The following is a 19,155-nucleotide window of genomic DNA, read 5'->3' as shown; positions in this document are numbered from 1 at the left end:
TGTTTTATTAATATTTTTAGGTTAAAATAAGGCATTCTCAAGGCTGGATCTCATTTGACTTCAAGATGTGTGTAATGAGATAAATATATGCAGATAGACCCATGATAAGAACCAAACACTGGCCCTTATAAATGGAAAACAAGACATTATAATACACCATTTTGAGCAGTAGGATCATTGTTCCGTCTTGAAAATGTAAGATGAGAGCCAGCCCATGTTTAAAAAAAAAAAAATACTCAGCAAGATTTCAAAATGGAACAAATGAAGTGAATCACAACTCCATTCTGTTAATATAAAAAGCCACTGAAATATAATAATTGAGAGGTATGTACTGTATAGGTGCTGCCAAGTAGGTATAGTTTTTGGCCTCTTAATTTGAAAAAGCAAATAAAACACTTTCACAATGTGATGATTGTCCCATCTTCTTCTAAGGTCTTGTGGTCAGAATCCTGAATTTTAAATTCCACATTAATGCTGCTTGTTGAACAGTAGAGGTTGACTTCCCTGGAGGAAATGAAGCCGTTCTGCATGGATTCATGGTGGTTCTCAGTTTGTGTCAGTGAATCCAGACTTTCATTGGATGGGGCAGCTTTTGGAATTTGCTGTGGCTCCCCATTATCTTCAATGATTATATCGTCTTCATCACTGTCTTCTTCCTCGGGTTGGTAGCGTGGCACAATGTGTGGAGTGTAACTTGGAAGGCTGTTATCAGTAGACTGTCCTGAGCTACCAGAAGTCCGGCTGTTCCTAACAACATTGTTCCTCTGGTTTGCTGGTCTCACAGTAATGATCAGATTGCGACTGTTGGCAATCATCATATCTGTTACTTGATCGAGGCTTTTTCCTGAAACTTCTATACCATTCACTTCTAGGACTTCATCATTAACAGCCAGTAAACCTGTGCTTTGAGCCAGGCCTCCAGGAACCAGCCTGGATATGAATATACCAGGAACTTTTTCTAGCCCATGTGGGGTTACTCTGACACTGGAGCCATCGCGTATATAAAATCCTAGAGGCTTCTCAGTTCCGTATTTATAAAGGCGCACTCTGCGATGAGTTTCCGGGAGTATGTCCACATCGATAATAGAAGACACTGGCCTGAAGTCTTGTGGCAAGCTAATAACAATGTGTGGCTTTTTCCTATGGTTGTCGGGACGGAGCACATTGGATAAGACGTTTTTCTTCCTTGTCATTGTATCTGTCCCAAAGGCACTGTAGTCTGCATCTTCTATAGGAGGAGGAGAAAATAATGTATTAGTAATTATTAAAAGGCAAGACACATTCCAAACTGCCTCTAAAACATCACTCATTAAAAGAAAATTCAGTGATTAGAAAAGTAAAAGAAGCTAGAAAGACCAAATGTAGAATAGTAGCATCTGGTTCAACAATGGTGACTATGAGAGAGATTTAGGAATCCTAGTAGACAATTACTTATACTTAAGCTAGAAATGTGCTGCAGCTGTCAAAAATGCCAATGTAGTCTTACGTTGCATCAACAGAAGCGTAGTATCGAGATCACATGAAGTGACAGTATTGCTTTATACTACACTGGTAAAACTGCACTTGGAACACTGCATCTAGTTCTGGTTACCATAATACAAAAAAGATGTTGAGATTCTAGACAGAGTGCAGAGAAGACAACGAAGATGATAAGGGATCTGGAGGTTAAACTGTACAATGATTGTTACGGGAACTAGGTATGTCTAGTCCAGTGATGGCTAACCTTTTCCAGACCGAGTACCCAAAGCACGCATGCACATGTCAGAACCCCCAAAGTGCAGTGCGTGCACGGGCCCGCACATGCGCCCCACGTATGTGCCCCCCATGCATGTGCACCTCAGTGCATGCGCAGGCCTCTCGCATGCGCCCCGCCCCACCGCACATAAACACACCCCTCCCCCTGCGCATGCATGTGCAGCCCCCCACACATGCCCTGCCCCCCACGCATGCTTGGCAGAGACCCGAAAATTAAGTGGCTGGCTGGAGGTGTGCTCACATGCGCGGCAGAGCTGAACTGGGGTGACAGCTTGCATGCCATAGGTTTGCCATCACGGGTCTAGTCTATAGAGAAGGACTAGGAGTGATATGATAGCAGTCTTCCAGTACTTGAGGGGCTGACACAGAGAAGAGGGAGTCAACTTACTCTCCAAACTGCCTGAGGGCAGCACAAGAAGTAACAGCTGGAAGATCATTAAAGACAGATCCAACCTAGAACTAAGGAAAAATTTCCTGACAGTGAGAACAATTATCAGTGGAAAGGCTTCACAACCCTCCAGAAGTTGTGGGTGCCGCATCACTGGAGGTTTTTAAGAAGAGCCTGGACAACCACTTGTCTGGAATGGTAAAGGGTCTCCAGCTCAAAGAAGGGGTGGGAATATAAGATCTCCAGGGTCTCTTCCAGCCCTGTTATTCCAGTTCTATGAATTTTTTAAAAAATCATTTTGCTTAAAGGTGATATTAGGACCATTATAGATATTGGATCTTTTTCTTTTTGTTCTAGGATTGTAGCACAGATATGGCTGCTAGAAAAGCAGAAACTCAAAGCACTGAAACGAGGAGTCAATCATTTGAGGTAAGAGATGTATTTAAGCAGTCTTTATTCCAAATGTACTTCTATCTTCCATTTTTGTTTTTACTTATCAAGTTTCAGTATATGAGAATAAAAAGCATGAGGATGGGCAAAGTGCCAGGGGACCCATTGCTGCCAAGTATCTGGATAACAGCTAAATGACCTGGTTTTAATCTCCTGAAAACAAATACCATTCCACAAACTTTCTTCTCTGCCCTCTTCCAGAGTAAGCAAAATGACTGGCAACAGACTAAATAAGTAACATATTTAAACACTGGAAGATACTTTTAACAAGTGGCTGAACCACAAACTAATATTCCCGGCAACCTGCATAGCAAGTAGAAAAATGCTCCTCAGCTACTGCAAAATACTTCAGTTCAAAGAGAAGAAAGTAAGTTTTGATGAAAATACTTGCATTTCTATAGTCATATTTAACTTGTTAAATGTGGCAAGTGAACCATTTTGTCATATTTGACAAAAAGTGTCTTCTTTCAGACAGAGCAATGCAGTTTGAAATTCAGAGCTGAGGTAACTGGTACGCAATGGTACAGCGTAACAGAGTCATCTGAAATATGCTAAAACCACCAGAATCTTGAAATCTTATTTTGATAAGGGTATTCATACTTCCAGGAAAATTATCTACAGATGTCTAGAAGATGTTGGAAGACTCTTAAAAGTTGCTTTATTCTGACATAAACATATTTGAGCTCATTTTCAATCAAGTTACACATTATTTTTTATGGTCTTTCACAACTTGCCACAGAAAAACAGTATGTAAATTGTTTCTCCACCGGGAAACAGATAGTAAATAATTCTATGTTTTGTTAGGGACTACGTAATTTGACAAAAAAAAAATCTGCACACCTTACAAAAGCCGTCATAGTTTTATGACGGTAAGAACTCTAAGCAAAACTCCATATTCATGAGGAACAGTGATAAAATCCATGAGATCTCACTTATTCCTGTAAACTCAAAAACCTAGAAAAACCAGGGGAGAATATCAGTAATGCTGAGCAGCTGTTTTCCATGGGATCTAATCTGTTCTACTTAAACCTCTAGTGGAAGAATCCAGATAATATTTCAAGTTCCTAAACAGTTAGAAAATAATCCAAGTCTCTGTTATTTGAGCAAGGAAAGAGTGCATTCACAGAAATGGGAGAGCTATCTTTTTTTTTTTTAAAAAAAAAACACCATCTACATATCTACCTGTCATTTGCACTTCCATATCACGTATCAATTTAAAGATTTTTATGCAAACATCTTTTTTTTAAATTTGCTTCTGCAACATAGCTTTCATTCTGTCTCCCTCCCCTCCTCACTTTCACTTATGCCTAAACAACTATGGAGCATAATTGGGTGTACATAAAGTGAATCCATGGATGAAAACAATCAGTTGCATGACAGCAAATGTGTATAAAACAAATCCTGAATAAAGAAAAGGAAATCAGTACATGTTACAGGCCTTTTTTAAAAAAAAGTCATTGTCAAAATTGGATCCTGGAACAAAATGGACATGGAAGAAAAGAAAAGTAACTGGAGTGAAAACATGTAATATTCTAAGCATCTAAAAAATTAGATAATTTTTTATCAAGTTAAAATATGTCTTCGTTTTCTGATCAATTCCTCTTTGGTGATACGTCTCTCAAACGGTCGGGAAAATAAAGTAGCAGAAAGGAAAATACTGCTCTGGGGTTGATCCTATGTCCCATATCCTTTTTCTGGAGGATTAACTGATGTTTAAGCATAATTTAATGGATTGAGACAATATGCTAAGAAGTGATAGCTGATGCTGCTTAACCAAGAGCAAACTTGGTCATACACTATTATTGAAAGCTTCTTAGCTTACCATGAAATAACTATATTTCTGGGTCTGGGTGACATTCTGACCTAAACCAAAATACAGCTGAGCATGCAATTCTGTAAATATATATGCAGTATAATTAAAAACTCAGCAGGGTGGCATGCATGACTGTATAGCCTTGTGATAACCCTTGAATAATTTATTTTAAGGAGTATTCTTCTGCACAGAGGAACCATTGTTCTGACAACAACTAATCAGTTTAAATTTGCAGCAGTAAGAAACCAGAAGTAAAAGCTGTTATCATAAGTAAGAAGGAATGCCCACAGGGCAGGAAAGGTGGATGCTTTTAAGAAACATACTCACTGATGTGAACCAAAATCTGCATGCTGAATATGCAACACAGATAACACCTAATGTTTGCATCCAACAACTACACAGATTTAAACCACCCCAAAGCCTTTATCAGACATCTACAGCAAAATATAGATTTATGCTGTATTGTTTGTATGTGACTGCCTGTTAGCTCCTCTGAAAGCATGAATTGGCAATAAGAATAGTACCCTGGTTTGCCATTATTCTACATAGGTCTCAGGTTTTTCCATTATTAAGACACCAGAAAACAAATCCATGAACAAATAAAGAACATTTTTTCATGTTTCTCTTGAGAGGACACATCCAGAGTTTATGTTCAGTATTAATACTTGAGTTGGCTAAACAAGCAATGATCAGCTTATTAATGCATCCACTCATAAACAAATTTGCTGCAGAGCCAGTCTTCTTATTCTTTAATGTGCAGCAAATATTAAGTCAATGTTTTGTAACCAATCATGAAATTCCATTTGTACAAAGCTTCTATGGTACTAGAGGTAGGAATTCATAAATGTTCTGCCGGTGGTTATGCAAATAGTAAGGAAGCGAAAAGCGCCCCTCCCCCCACCTTCCTCATTTTTTGCAAGCATAACAGTAAATGCAAACACTTGCAAACATTAAAAGAAAAGTGCTATTAAAGTGTATCACCTTATGCTAATATATACAAGGTTTGAAAGCAAAGATTGTGTGAGGGTTTTTTAAAGTGCATATATATCTATTTATATCTCTTGGGTGAACATGTAATTGAGAAATTACATTCTTTGCTTAATTGGAAAGTAAAACTAGACAGAGTTTCTTTATCTGCATTTAATGAGGTCATTTCTCTAATGAGATGATGTCTGCTATCAGAGTTTACTATTTCCATGCTGCCTCCCAGGAAGTTTACAGGTTCCAGAGAGGCAGTGTGTGTGTGGTGGTGGTGGTGGGGATATACATTCATAGGCAGATTTCTTGCATAACTTTGGATGTACTCCTTATCAAGAGACACACATTCTAAATTCCTTAGCAAAAATTAAGCCTGATAAGAAAACACAGCCTTTTGCAAATGAGTCGAAAAGTTGCATCTGCTGAGGAGTATCATTACAAAACGCTGCTTTTCAGTGCAAAGTCTAAACTATCAGATTACTCCTCTTAATGGCTATTGTGCAAGTTGAACTAGGGTAGTTTTTTCTCTCTTTAACATTTCAGCAAGCATGTCTTCTTTCACCGTACTATGATCAATCTCTCTGGATATTTTGTTTCAGAAAAACTATTTTTAACCATAGAGTTGAAAGAAGCCACCTAGGCCAATCCCCTGTTTAGGGCTGGAATCCAAATTAAACCATCCTAGACAGATTGCCATCTAGCCTCTGATTGAGCAGATCTAATAAAGGGCAGACTAATTGATTCCACTGTGAACTGTTTCTATTTTAGGAAGCTTTTTTTCTAGCATTCAATGAGAATCTATTTCTCCTTACCACAGATGCATTATTCTATGTCCTACACTCCAGAATGAGAGAGAACAGGTCCTGGTTATCTTCCTAAGGCTCCTGAGATCATGATTTTGGACAAATCTCATTTAGCATAACTAAATGTAATGTGCATAAACTTTGCCACTGAATTCAGATACATAAAAGCAAAAAGCAACCTACTCTCTAAGAAACAAGCTGGGTTAAAGAACTGCAATTAAAACATAAAAGTAAAGGTAAAAGTAAAGGTTTTCCCTGTCCAATTGTGTCTTACTCTACGGGGTGTTGCTCATATCTGTTTCTTAGCGAAGAGAGCCAGCGTTGTCCAAAGACATTTCTGTGGTCATGTGGCCAGCATGTCTATATGCTGAGGTGCACAGACCACTGGTATCTTCCCACCGAAGTGGTACCTATTTATCTACTCGCATTTGCATGATTTCGAACTGCTAGATGGGCAGGAGCTAGGGCAAGTAATGGGAGCTCACTCTGTTGCATGGCGTCTGGGACTCAAACCCAGGCTGTCAGCTTTCCAGCTGACAAGCTCAGCGTGTTTAACTGCTGAGCCATTGCACATAACATAAAGATATACACACAAAAAAATCTGCACAATGTCCCAAACCTCATTTCAAAGAAATTCTGTATCATAAATTTCAGTGTACCAAGACTTGTGTACTGAAAACATTTCTATACAGCATAATTGTAAAGGAGGTCTTTACTACATCCGATTTCTGTTTTTAGAACTTGTACAAAATTATTGAATTACCAAGCAGTTAACAAACAAATGCTAAGATTATTTCAAAACCTTTCCTACAGATAAAATACAGGCTAGGGGGAGGTAAAGAATTAACATTTATAATGAGCCTAGCCAGAGGTTAGGAACTAAAACCCAGAGGGTTGCCACATATGATCACCTAAAATATACTAATATTTTAGCCATTACAGAGCTGTGATTAAAAAAGAAACCCTGAACAAATATACTGTAAGAACCAGTTCTCGGTATTTGTAAAAATGATATAAAATTTCAATCTCTTTGGAAGAAACAGGAGCTGTTTCTTATCCAAACTTAGAACTGCAAAACTTTTTTAAGGTAGTTCACCAGAAAATATGGATGCATTATATATATAAATTGTTAGATAAGCAATATACATACATGGAGCTTAAAGGTAAGAAATAATCCCAGCTCTACAAAGTGGATTATTTGCCCTAATCATATGACTATTAAAAGACTTCAGCCACAGTTGCTAAATTTGACTTATGAATCAGTCTCTTACTTCAAGAGATTCAGCTTAGATCTTATCAAAATTGACATTGGGGAAATACATAGAACAGAAATGCTGGGGAAACTAAGAAACACAGCAAAAACACCAGGAACAAACCTTTGATATCAGAAAACAGGAGAGAGCAGAACTGCAAACATCTTTACTTGTATGCATACAATACAATGGGAGTTACTTGTGTTAGGACTGTGGCCTTAAATATATGGTTGTGTAAACAATTGGATTATCTGGCTCTGGGTTCAATAATTATGACTTGCCACTGAAGGAGAGTGACTGGGGCAACCGACAGGCCTCTGCTTTCACTCAGAAGCAGAATGGATTCTTTGTGTGACTGCAAAACACAGAAATAGACACTATCTTGGCATATCCAAGCTATTTAGATTCCAGAATACAATACAATGACCTGATACACTGACTATACATGAAATTGGCCACTGGAATGTGTATTCCATTGTTTACTAATGTTCAGCTACCATTCACTATTCAGCGTCCCCATCATTATGTTTAATACACAATTCACAGTAGCCAAGTAAGTTTGCTCTCAAGGGTACTTTGAACACGAGAACATCAGTCAAACCTAACTCACAGAAAAGTTGAAATACCAATGGATTTTTCATTTTATTAGCTATATCATAGAAATAGATTGCAAGCCCTGTCACATTAACTTACAATTTAACTAAGACAACAAAAGTATTCCCAAATTTTCTGTCTTTCTTTCTTTCTTTTTCTTTTCTTTCTTCTTTCTTCTTTCTTTCTTTCTCTCTCTCTCTCTCTTTCTCCATCCATCCATCCCCCATTTTTCCATCCTGGGGGGAGGGGAGATGGAGTCAAAGCAGTGCTCACTGCTTTCCAGTGGAAACAAGGCTTTTTCTATCAAAAGTGTCCAAAATCAAAAACTCCCCCATTCCTCAGCACATTTGCCGAGAACCATTGTCCAGTTCCCAAAATGCATTTAAAGGTTCTATTGCTGATTTCTCTCTCTCTAGTCCTCCATGTAAAAAGTATAATGGAGTCATAAAAATTGGGTTCTTCCTTCCTTCTTTCCTCTAGCTCTTGAGATTCTTCCCTTTGTTCCAGATCATTCATATCTGTCCGTCAATTCATACAGAGCAACTGCAGTTCTCATTGCTTAGCTTGGAATGCACATATTTATCCTGAGATAATTTACTTTAGAATTTATTACAAATAATCCTTGATTTACCACCTTTCATTTAGTGACTGTTCAAAATTACAGTAGCACTTTAAAAAGTGACTTATGACCATTTTTCACACTCACCACCATTGCATATTGCAGTGTCCTGGTGTCATGTGATCACCTTTTGCAGCCTTCTGACAAGCAAAGTCAATGAGGGAGCCAGATGGACTTAACTGTGGCAAGAAAGGTCCTAAAATGGGGCAAAACCCACTTAACTGTCTCGCTTAGCAACAGAAATGTTGGAATGAATTGTGGTTGTAAATCGAGGACTACCTGTACTTCCACATGTAATGCAAGATCAAACTGTGCTATCCTGCTAATCTGACATTTACTTCCTGTAGGATGTTCTCCTTGATCGCTTATATAAGCATCATGTGTAATCAGCTAACTTTTATTTCCTTCTCCTCTTTCACGCGACTCATTCTGTTCTTCCTGAGAAAAACAATTCATAAGAATTGCAATCTAATTCAAAGAAACTTTTTAGACTAATAAAACATATTTCATCTAAAGAAGAGCAAGTCTCATTTCACACAAAAAGGTAGCCAGTTTTTTAAATCTTTGCCAGTGTTATCTGATTGGTAAACAGAGCACTTAAACTGCAGCTTCTCCCATTTGGGCAGCAGTAGAAGTAATGAAAACACAAAGGGAGGAATATGTAGCCAAGAGGCTCCTTCTTGATCCAACCACAGCTGACTGGATCTGAAGAAGGGCAGAATCTCTGGTGTGAAAGCCGCTTGTGTGACTTTGGGCGGGTCCCTCCCTCTCAGCCCAACCCACCTCAAAGGGAAAAGAGGAGAAAGAATTATTTATGTATGTTCACCCCATTGAGTTACTTGTGAAAAAGTGATAATGACAGGATAAAAATCTAATAGAAAAAAAAAGATGCTTCTCAATGGAGCTTTTTTAAAACAACAACAACAATAATAATAATAATTAGCCATTAATAATTTTAAAATTTAGATTAAGGCTCTATTTCTTAATATGCCATCTAAGATAATCAAATTACATTTTTTCATGTAAATGTGCTATTTTGACATTTAACTACCATTATTGTACCACATGTATAAAGTTCAGCAAACAAAATTCAAATGCTGCAAAGGAGGCGAGAATGAAATTAAATGTGTTTCTGTTGACAATCATGTGCTGTGAAAAATGGGGGGGGGGAGCACAATTCCATTTAATCTTGTGTACTGAAACAAAATAAAACAAGATGCAACTTGTTTTACATTGCACTGCACTGCACTTTATACAATTTTAGATCATGTAACAAGAAGAAAGCACAGAAGTAATTCAGGATTTCAAATGATTCAGGAATTTACAAGCCAGCTGTCAGGTTTCGATATCACTAAGTGTAATTTCAGCAAGAACAGCAAAAATAAAAAATAGCACACATTTGACATATGGAAACTCATTGAAGACTGTAATACAAATGAAATGCTTACCTTTTCTCTGAATAAAAATCCGAAGCAAAGGATTAGCAGTAGAGACCGCTTTGTGGTAGTTGTCATCATTATTAATTGGTAGGAGATCTCCGTGAATGTCTGTATATCCAACTAAGACTTCAACATTGGGTATTTTGTGAACATGCTGAAGTAATCCATAGAATTCCTCAAATCTGCCAGGCTTTGATCTTTCCAAAGAAAAACGTCGAAACTCTGCACCAAACTATAAGAACCAGAAAACATTAGCAACACTCAGACAATAGGAAATGTATCAAAATACTTTATAATTCTCAAATTGTCAAATACAAAGTGGGGATTGCACCCAAAATAAGAAAATGGAAGTTCTTGTTCCCAATCATTTCTGAAAGGTCTACCTAGCTTTGCATTACAGTAGCATTCTCATTCACTGATGTACCCTTTTTTATCCTTCTATGGTCTCTACATCCCAAAACACTTCATATGTGGTATATAGCGAATTCCCACTTATCATGATCCAATAGAATATATGTAGCTCAGCGTTGAACTGTAGAGTCCTTCATGTCAAGTGTGGTTGTTTGTTTGCTTGCAGATGTCTCATTACTTCACTAAATAATATCATCATGAAACATCTGCAAGCAAACAACCAAGCTCAGAGAGAATCAATGACTTCACTTATCACAACTGTTTATGCAAGATCACTCTACAAGATCAGAAATGTGGGCTGAATAATTTTCCATTTCAGGCAAATTTGTGAGTTTCAGTTATAGATATTTACTTTTCAAGTGACTGAGCTAAAATCTGAGAAGCTAAAAACACACTGCAACTGCATATAATTTATTTAAGTTTTTAAAATCTGGCCTAACCATATGACTCTGGGCAGTCAGCAACAATGAAAATAAAGCACAAAACAAAAATAAAGTTCCCATACCCCTTTAAAACAGAATCACACATTAAAGGAAAAGTAATATACAAACACACTATGGCCAAAATCCCATTGAAATAAAATGGTGGAACTGTCAATCAAACATGACAAAACAGGGCAACTGTTCCCACATTATATTCCAGAGGGAGGAAATATATCCAGCAGGACCAAGAAGAAGAAGGGCCTTTTCTGTGGTGGCTCCCGCCTTGTGAAACATCATCCCCATGAAGATTTGTTTGGTCCCCATTTTGACACTCTTTCACAAGGCCCTGAAGGCCTGGTTTTGCCAATGGGACGGAGCTAATCAAGTAGTTTATTTGACTGATTGTTGTTGCTAGGGGTGTTGTTACCAGGGGTGAGCTTATTGCTTTATATTGTTTTTATATTGGGTTTTTATTTTTGTAAACTGCCAAGTCATTGAGAGTGAGTTAGGTGGTCATATAAATGTTCATAAACAAACAAACACACACGTGTCAAGCCACTGGTCTTCCCCATTCTCACCAGCCCCAAGATTCTTGACATTCGTGCAAGATTTGACATATGATATTCAGTAATTTTAAAAGCAGCCATTATGGCACAGCAAACAAATGCGTCTATACATTTGTATTTCTCGCTTTCCAACAATACAAACCCACAAATGAGTTCTCTATCCAACACAATCTGGCTATTCACTAAGTATGCACAGGATTACATAGTAAATCTCCTAAGCCGTTTCCCCTTTTCAAGTTCCACTGCAACTGAATTCTACATCCTCTTCTGTTACAAAATGCTCCCCCATGTTCTTGCTCACTCACTTCATAGTCTGAAATTTATTTTGAAAGGAAATACCAAAGTACTTCTCTACATCCTTCTAAATCATTACCTTCCTAGCTTTGGAGGCTATTATTTAATAAGGAATGTGGTAACAGCATTTTACACCTGAATGGACAGGATGCTGGATTTTTTTGGTTCATGCATGCCACCTACACAATTATTTAAGCCTGTATATCAGGCATGCATGTAGAAGAGGAAATTATAAATATAAGTTTCCTTTTCCAATAGTTGCACCTGTGGATAGTCCATATGCTTCACTCTGTACACCTCACAATGCCTTGACAGAAATAGCAGCAGAGAAAAGATTCAAATGGTATTTTCTACATTTAAGTTCAATCAATCGAGAAAGCCTAAAGATAAAGATGCATTTCCAGCTCTGCTGACAGCATCAATTAAAGCACTTGGTCATTCCCTTCTTCCAGGATATTTTTTTCAACTTCTTCTCTGTCTAGCCTAAAAAGATGTCAAGATAGCATGCTAAACCTTTAAAACCAAAGTAGCCAAAATGCAGCAAAAGCAGCAAAATACAAACCAACCGCCCACACCTACCAAAGTCTAACAGAAATTATAATGAGCCAAAGTAACAGGAATTAATATTTATAGCAGTAGGAAATCTTTATATATGCATGTTTGATCAGTTTTTAAACTGAAGTTTAAGTGTACGTGAATTTCAAATAACATTTCAACTTGCTTGGCCTAAATTTTTAAGAAACTTGATACATTTCCAACTTCGCTGAGTGCCGAACTTGGCTTGAAGTTTATAGAGGCTTACATGCAGACATGCTGCTGGAGATTTCGCCTTAATCTTCAAGACATTCCTGACCACCTTGATTTTACAAGACCATTTTACATAGTCAAAGACGATAAGCATTAATGGGGGATCTATGATTTTGCCATCTATATGCTTCAAGAGGGCTTTGTTTTGGCTGAAACAGTAGATTTTTTAATGCTGATCGGTAGAGAGATTTAAGCTCTAGCCCTTCCTAGAACAGACTTATTTACCTGAGTTATTTTCTTGTCCAACTCACAGAAAGCCTTCACTCTTGTTAGATTTGATGAAGCTGGGAGTTTAAGAGACATAAGTGTCTGCCTCTCTGCCTGATGAAGTAGAATCAGTGTCGTATCTGCTTCTTTCTCTGCTTTTATGGCTGAGCTTTTAATAAAGATTCTGCCAATCAACAATAATGGAGCTCAACCAGGGGTGAAATCCAGCAGGTTCTGACAGGTTCTGACGAACCAGTAGTGGAAATTTTGAGTAGTTCAGAGAACCGGCAAATACCACCTCTGGCTGGCCCCAGTGTGGGGTGGGAATGGAGATTTTGCAATACCCTTCCCCCAGGAGTGGGGAGGGAATGGGGATTTTGCCATATCCTTCCCCTGGAATGGGGATTTTGCAATATCCTTACCCCAGGAGTGGGGAGGGAATGGGAATTTTACAGTATCCTTCCCCCAGGAGTGGGGGGGAATGGAGATTTTGCAATATCCCCCCAGGAGTGGGGAGGGAATGGGGATTTTGCAGTATCCTTCCCCTGGAGTGGGGTGGGAATGGATTTTGCAATATACTTCCCCTGCCATGCCCACCAAGCCACGCCCACAGAACCGGTAGTAAAAAAAATTGGATTTCACCACCGAGCTCAACAACATGATGGCACTCAAAACAATCTAACCAAAATCCATATACAGGTAATCTTCAGATGAAAATCATTCATTTAGTGACTGAAGTTACAACAGCACTGAAAAAAAGTGACATATGACCGTCATTCACACCACTCTTGCATCCCCATGGCCATGTGATCAAAATTCGAACACTTGGCAACTGGCATGTATTTATGATGGCTGCAGTGTCCTGGGGTCATGTAATCCACCTTTGGTAAGCAAATAAGGAAGCCAGATTCACTTATCAATCGCGTTACTAACTTAATTGCAGTGATTCACTTAATAATTGCGGCAAGAAAGATAATAAAATGGGGCAAAATTCACTTAATTATCTTGCTTGGCAATGGAAATTTGGGGCTGAATTGTGGTTGTAAGTTGAGGACTACCCGTAACAGCTATACTAAACAAAATTCCACAGATAGGTTCCATCAATTTCCAGAAACCTGGACTTAAGAGAACATCCAGGTTTACAAAGATGTACAAAATGTCAGCAGGATTGTGGTCAAGTGAATCTTAGGGGACATGGTGTTCCAAAGGACAGGCACAATGACAAAGAAGGCAAGCTTCCTGGTCCCACCAGATGGTATTGCTTAATAGATGGGACCTGGAGCATGCCTACCTTGCCAGAGTTAGTGAGATAGACAGAGATAATCAGAGGATTATAACCCTGCTTCATGAAGGTCTTAATAGGTGGTAACTGTCACCGTGAAGCCTGTTTGGGGGACCAGTGCAGAGCAATGGTACAACACAGGCATATTGAGGGACACTCATAAATGTCTGCATCACTATATATTGGATCAAATGCAGCTTCTAAGTGCTCTTCAAGGGCAGCTTGGTGTGGACCACATTGCAATTCAGATGACCAAGGCATCAGCAACTGTGAATGGTTCTTCCTAATCCAGGAAAGAGTAAGGTTCTTAATTTTAGCAGTCAATACAATGATGAAGTTAGAACTAGTTATGAAAACAGTTATCACGTATGGATGAACTGATCAAAGAAATAAAAAAATAATCCCGGTGATGTCTTATTAGATTTATATCTCAGCTTTGTTTAACCCAGAATACCTCTTGCCTTCTATTTTCACCACAACAATCCTATGAGGGTGACTAGACTGCAAGAGATCAACCTCAATACTCCACTTTGGCTTGTAAAGCATTTAAATAAATGGCCTTAATTTCAAACTATCTTGCATCCTTGTAAACATCTTTATTGTTTGTAAGCTGTCTAGAATTGCTGTGAGCAAGCAACTATATAAATTTTCTAAATCAATCAATAAAATTCTATACAGTCTATTAAGTTTATATTATACAATAATCAAGCAAAACAGATGTGTTGTGTTGTCATACTTGTGTATCTAATTTTTTTAAAAAGACTGCATGAGTAACTTCTATCGTACTGGTAGAATTATAGGCTGTTTCCAGATATTTACTCTGCAACATTTATGCTTTGTTCCTTCACTTTTCCATGATCCAATCCGAGCCAATCTTGTTCAGTATTAGTATTTTTATTCAGTGTGTGCTTATATCAAAGTACCAGAAAAGTACTTTATCAAAGTACTATTTTTGTCCTATAACAGCAATAAACTTGTATGATATAAAAAATGGATTAAGAGAAAGTGATTGGTGCAAAGTCATCCAGGGAGCTTCCATGGCTCATAAAGAATTAAGAACTAGATTAGACACCATAACCATCGACACACATTGGCTTTCCATTGTTCACTTATTTGTTTGAGATTTGATACTTTTTCCGTAGGCCAGGAAATCTGATTTTTTTTTTAGTAAAGTAAACTGAAGTCTGCATTTATTATTACTCTTCCATCTTTGTTAGAATGCTTTGGAAGATTGCTCCTTTAGTTTATCCATTTTCTTCTTGCATGCTGTCATTTCCCTCCATGCTGTCTTATACCTTTGTGTATTTCTTATATTTATAAAATAATTACACACAAAAAATTTCTGCTTTAAGTTTTTTTTTTTACTTTATTCTATAACAATGCTCCCATCTATTTTTTATTAAGCTTTGTAACAGATCATTAACAGATGTATACTTAAGAGGGTAACAGAGATTTTAAAAAACCTCTTCTCCTGACCACATCATCACCATAGTTAAAAGATCAAGGATCAGATGAAAGATGAAAGGGTAAAATATGGTATCTCTGAATCTCTTGTTCAGGATAAAAAGTTGTCTTAAGTCTGTCCCACACCTTCAGGATTATTCAGTTTCCCAACTTAACTTTGTAAATATAAAAATATTTATAGTGTTAGATATCCTCTCAAAATGCAAGTAGTGTTGAAAATGCAGTCATGAAATAATTGTACTTGCTACACAAGAATATAACATGGATGGAACATATTCTCCCTAACTGGTGCCGGTCAGTTTTTACCAATTTGGATTCTTCATATACAGTGAATTCTTAGACTGTATAAAATTCAATGTATGCATGTGCAAACCCCCCCCCCCTCCATTCTCTGCTTTATGGTCCTTTTACATCATTCTATAAATATTTTCCCATCTATTTTCATCAAGCTTCACTACAGATCATTAACAGTTGTATATTTATTAGGAAAAGATAAATAAACATTTAAAACTCATTAGCTTTTGTTATTCATAAATAAAGAAATAAACATTAGAGCTTTAGGAAAGTTTGATTTCATGCCATGTTTTCTTTATGCAACAGTACATGTTCAAAAGAAACATGAAAAGTCGCAATACACATGAAATATTGTTACTCAGATACAACTTAGAATTGTAGTTATTCCTTCAATTTCAGAAAGCTTTGGAATTAGCAGTTTGGAAATGCAGCCAATCTATAAAATCTACTTATTATTGGGTTATGGTGATCAGTGCAAGCAAATTGTCTTAGTAAAAAGAAAGTTAAAAAGAATATAGGATATACAATACAGAGAAGCTAGAAGCTGTTTTTTAAGGATCATGTTTGTTGCTTATCTAAAACGTTAGTTACCTTCAATAAAAGGATTTAAACTATATCTCATAGCAATTACTGTCAAAACAGTTTATTCCTCTCGGTGCTTAACAGCAATGCCAAAACACTTCACCCAATCCACTAATAGCTAACACAAAAGTAAATGAATGATAAAATGTTTTCTCCTAGTCAGACTATAGTATGACACATCCTGTTACTCAAAATGTCATGTGTATCACAGTGTACCACTTTAATTTGTGGCATGACTACACAAATAATATCAGGGCAGATTAATCTATAGAAAAGTATAATGTACTTGGGTGTGTACAAAAACACAGAAGTTTAGAAATCACCTCAGGGTAGCTATTTTGTACAGATACAATTAGCTTATAATTAGTAAATGACAGGGCCTCTGAGTATTCCAAAATCCCCTAAAATGGAAATTAGTCTATGCTTTTTTTCAAAAACAATCGACTGTAAAATTGTATTATTACATCAATGTTGTTCACTTTTAATATCAGAACTCAAGCACCTAAGTGTGCACAATTTCAAAAATGCTTACCGTACCCTGTCCAGTAATGTCAAGGCTATAGTTAAATTAACACGGCTAAAGGAAACAGAAGACTCAAAATGGCATCCCTTATACCCTTTTTGATAAGAGATTCTACAAGTTCTTAAAATGTGATCTGATCTGCAACCAGATTAAAAATGTTTAAACAACAACAGCAAAAAAAAAAAAATCAATCAGGATGTTGAGGACAACTTTTGAATAATGTAGTATATCACATCTTTTAAATGTCATCTAAGATTGTATGGCACACTGCAGAAACTGTGGATTAACAGCTATGCCTGGAAATGGATATGGTGACTAATCATTGCTTCCTCAGGTAAGACAAGATACTTGATTAAAAACAAGAATACTTCCCCCTCCTCCCCCCAAATAGCAAAAGGATGGAATTCTAATACCATTTTTGAGATTCTTGTGTCTGGGCAAAAACTAGTTATTACAGCATGGAACAAATATGCTGTGCGTAGAGGGGAAGGTAAACTGTGGCAAAGAGGTAATGCCTACACATAACCACACCCTATTAGTTTATACCAATCATGAATATTGGCCTCCGTCTCCTACTTCTATAATTATCCATACCCCCTTTAAAGCTTCTTACTGTATCTTTACACACACACACACATTATAAAGACAAGAGGGAATTCCAGCATTTTCCCATACAAAACAAAATGGTTAATACTTAACTCAGAAGAATTAAGTCAGCTTCTAGTGAATTCCTACAGTGCAATTGTTGCAATTACTCATTTAAAGTAATTTTTTTTTAATGAACCGGGATTCTGCTGAGACCCAATCCCTACCTAGTCCTTACTCACTTTCCAATTGATACTTAATCCCATAATATGTCATGTCCCTTAACATGTCATGAGAAGGGGGGTAGGTTTTAGTGACAAAAAATGAGATAAGTTTGTTTCGGGTGGGCCATTCATCATCCAAGCACGCAGGTAACAGACGTAGAACGTTGTTTCTTCTCTTAGCATATAATCACATCCTAATCCTAATCTGATTTAAAAAAAAAAAAAAGAAGAAAGACGTCGTAATTCAAGGTTGGCCGTGAACTGTACTCACCACCTCGGATGAAAGTACTTCCTTACACCTTATAGCAGGTACAATGGAAGGGCAAGTGGGCCGATGGGATTATTATTAAACCCTCAATAGAAATGCCCTCTCTACAGTGTCAGGAACACACTTCTGCCCCCCCCTCTACAAAGAGGTAATAAAAGCCAATCCTTAATTAAACGAAACCTTTCCTAGCCCCCCCCCTCGAAACAAGTCAGCCGCCTCCCTTTGCAATGTTCTCTTCCCTCCTTTAACTACAATTAAAAAAAAAAAATCGGACTTTTTTGGGGGTGGGGGTGAATTCTCTCCCCCCCCCCACTCCCAGCCACATACCAGGAAGCCTATTCCTGCTCCCACTCCGCTTCGCGGACGCCACCCACCTTGCTCTTCACTTCCATAGTGCCGAGGCCGCGGCTTCCCCCGCTACTACCACCTCCTCCACCTCGTTGGACCCGGTTCATGCCGCGCGGGAACTCTCGAAGGTCGGCTCGGCGGGGCGAAGAGAAGGGAGGGGGGGGGAAGAGCGGCAGCGGCTCGCAGCTCGGCCGCCTTCCACTAAAGCCGCCGCCTCCCGTCTGGCTCTGCGGAATAGCCGACGCGAGCTCGCCTGCCCGGGAGCTAAAGCAGAGGGGGCGTGCGTGCGTACGTGCGTGCGTGCGTCTGTCTGCCGGCCGGGCTGCCTAGCACTGGCACCTGCACCTCCAGGGAGGAGGGAAATCGGGATGTGGGGTGTGTGTATGTGTGAGACGGTGAGCAAAGGACGCATGCGCGCGCGGGGGCCATCCTTGGGACGGGGGTGGGTGCCCGCCGCACCTGCGAACCCTAGCGCGCCTGCGCGCTTGCTTCTGCGGGAGAAAGAGCAAAAAGAGGCGATACACCTGCTAAAGCAGGGCCACGGCACGCGCGGGGGGGGCGCGGGGGGCTGGCCAATGCGCTTGCGCCCGCCAAAAGGTGAAATACCTGCTGGCCTGGATTCCAAAGAGGGATTAGAAGAGGGCGCATGCGCGTTTGGTTTACGCCGGAGACTGGGGGAAAGAGATCGGGAAATTCTGTCCGCAGGTGGAGGTTGCAGGTGGAAGCGCACCTTTCTGAACAAGAAGCCTTCTCTGTATATAATTCCTCTTTTTGTACGCCCTGCTT

General features: G+C 38.6%; 1 protein-coding gene across 1 annotated transcript; it reads right to left on the bottom strand.

Annotated features, from left to right (window-relative positions):
* On the bottom strand, positions 1-18,615 carry PARD6B (par-6 family cell polarity regulator beta). Its single transcript, XM_070940046.1, has 3 exons — positions 18,396-18,615; positions 10,102-10,324; positions 1-1,228 (listed from the first exon to the last, which is right to left on the bottom strand). The coding sequence occupies exons 1-3, from the start codon at positions 18,474-18,476 to the stop codon at positions 399-401; spliced, it is 1,134 nt and encodes a 377-aa protein (XP_070796147.1). The 5' UTR covers positions 18,477-18,615; the 3' UTR covers positions 1-398.
* Positions 18,616-19,155: the final 540 nt, after the last annotated feature.

Source organism: Pituophis catenifer, unplaced genomic scaffold (genome assembly GCF_029215685.1).
Source record: "Pituophis catenifer annectens isolate HBS135680 unplaced genomic scaffold, rPitCat1.0.hap2 SCAF_3, whole genome shotgun sequence".
Lineage (NCBI taxonomy): Eukaryota > Metazoa > Chordata > Lepidosauria > Squamata > Colubridae > Pituophis > Pituophis catenifer.
The sequence above is the reverse complement of the archived record's forward strand: the minus strand, read 5'-3'. Positions and strand labels throughout refer to the sequence as shown.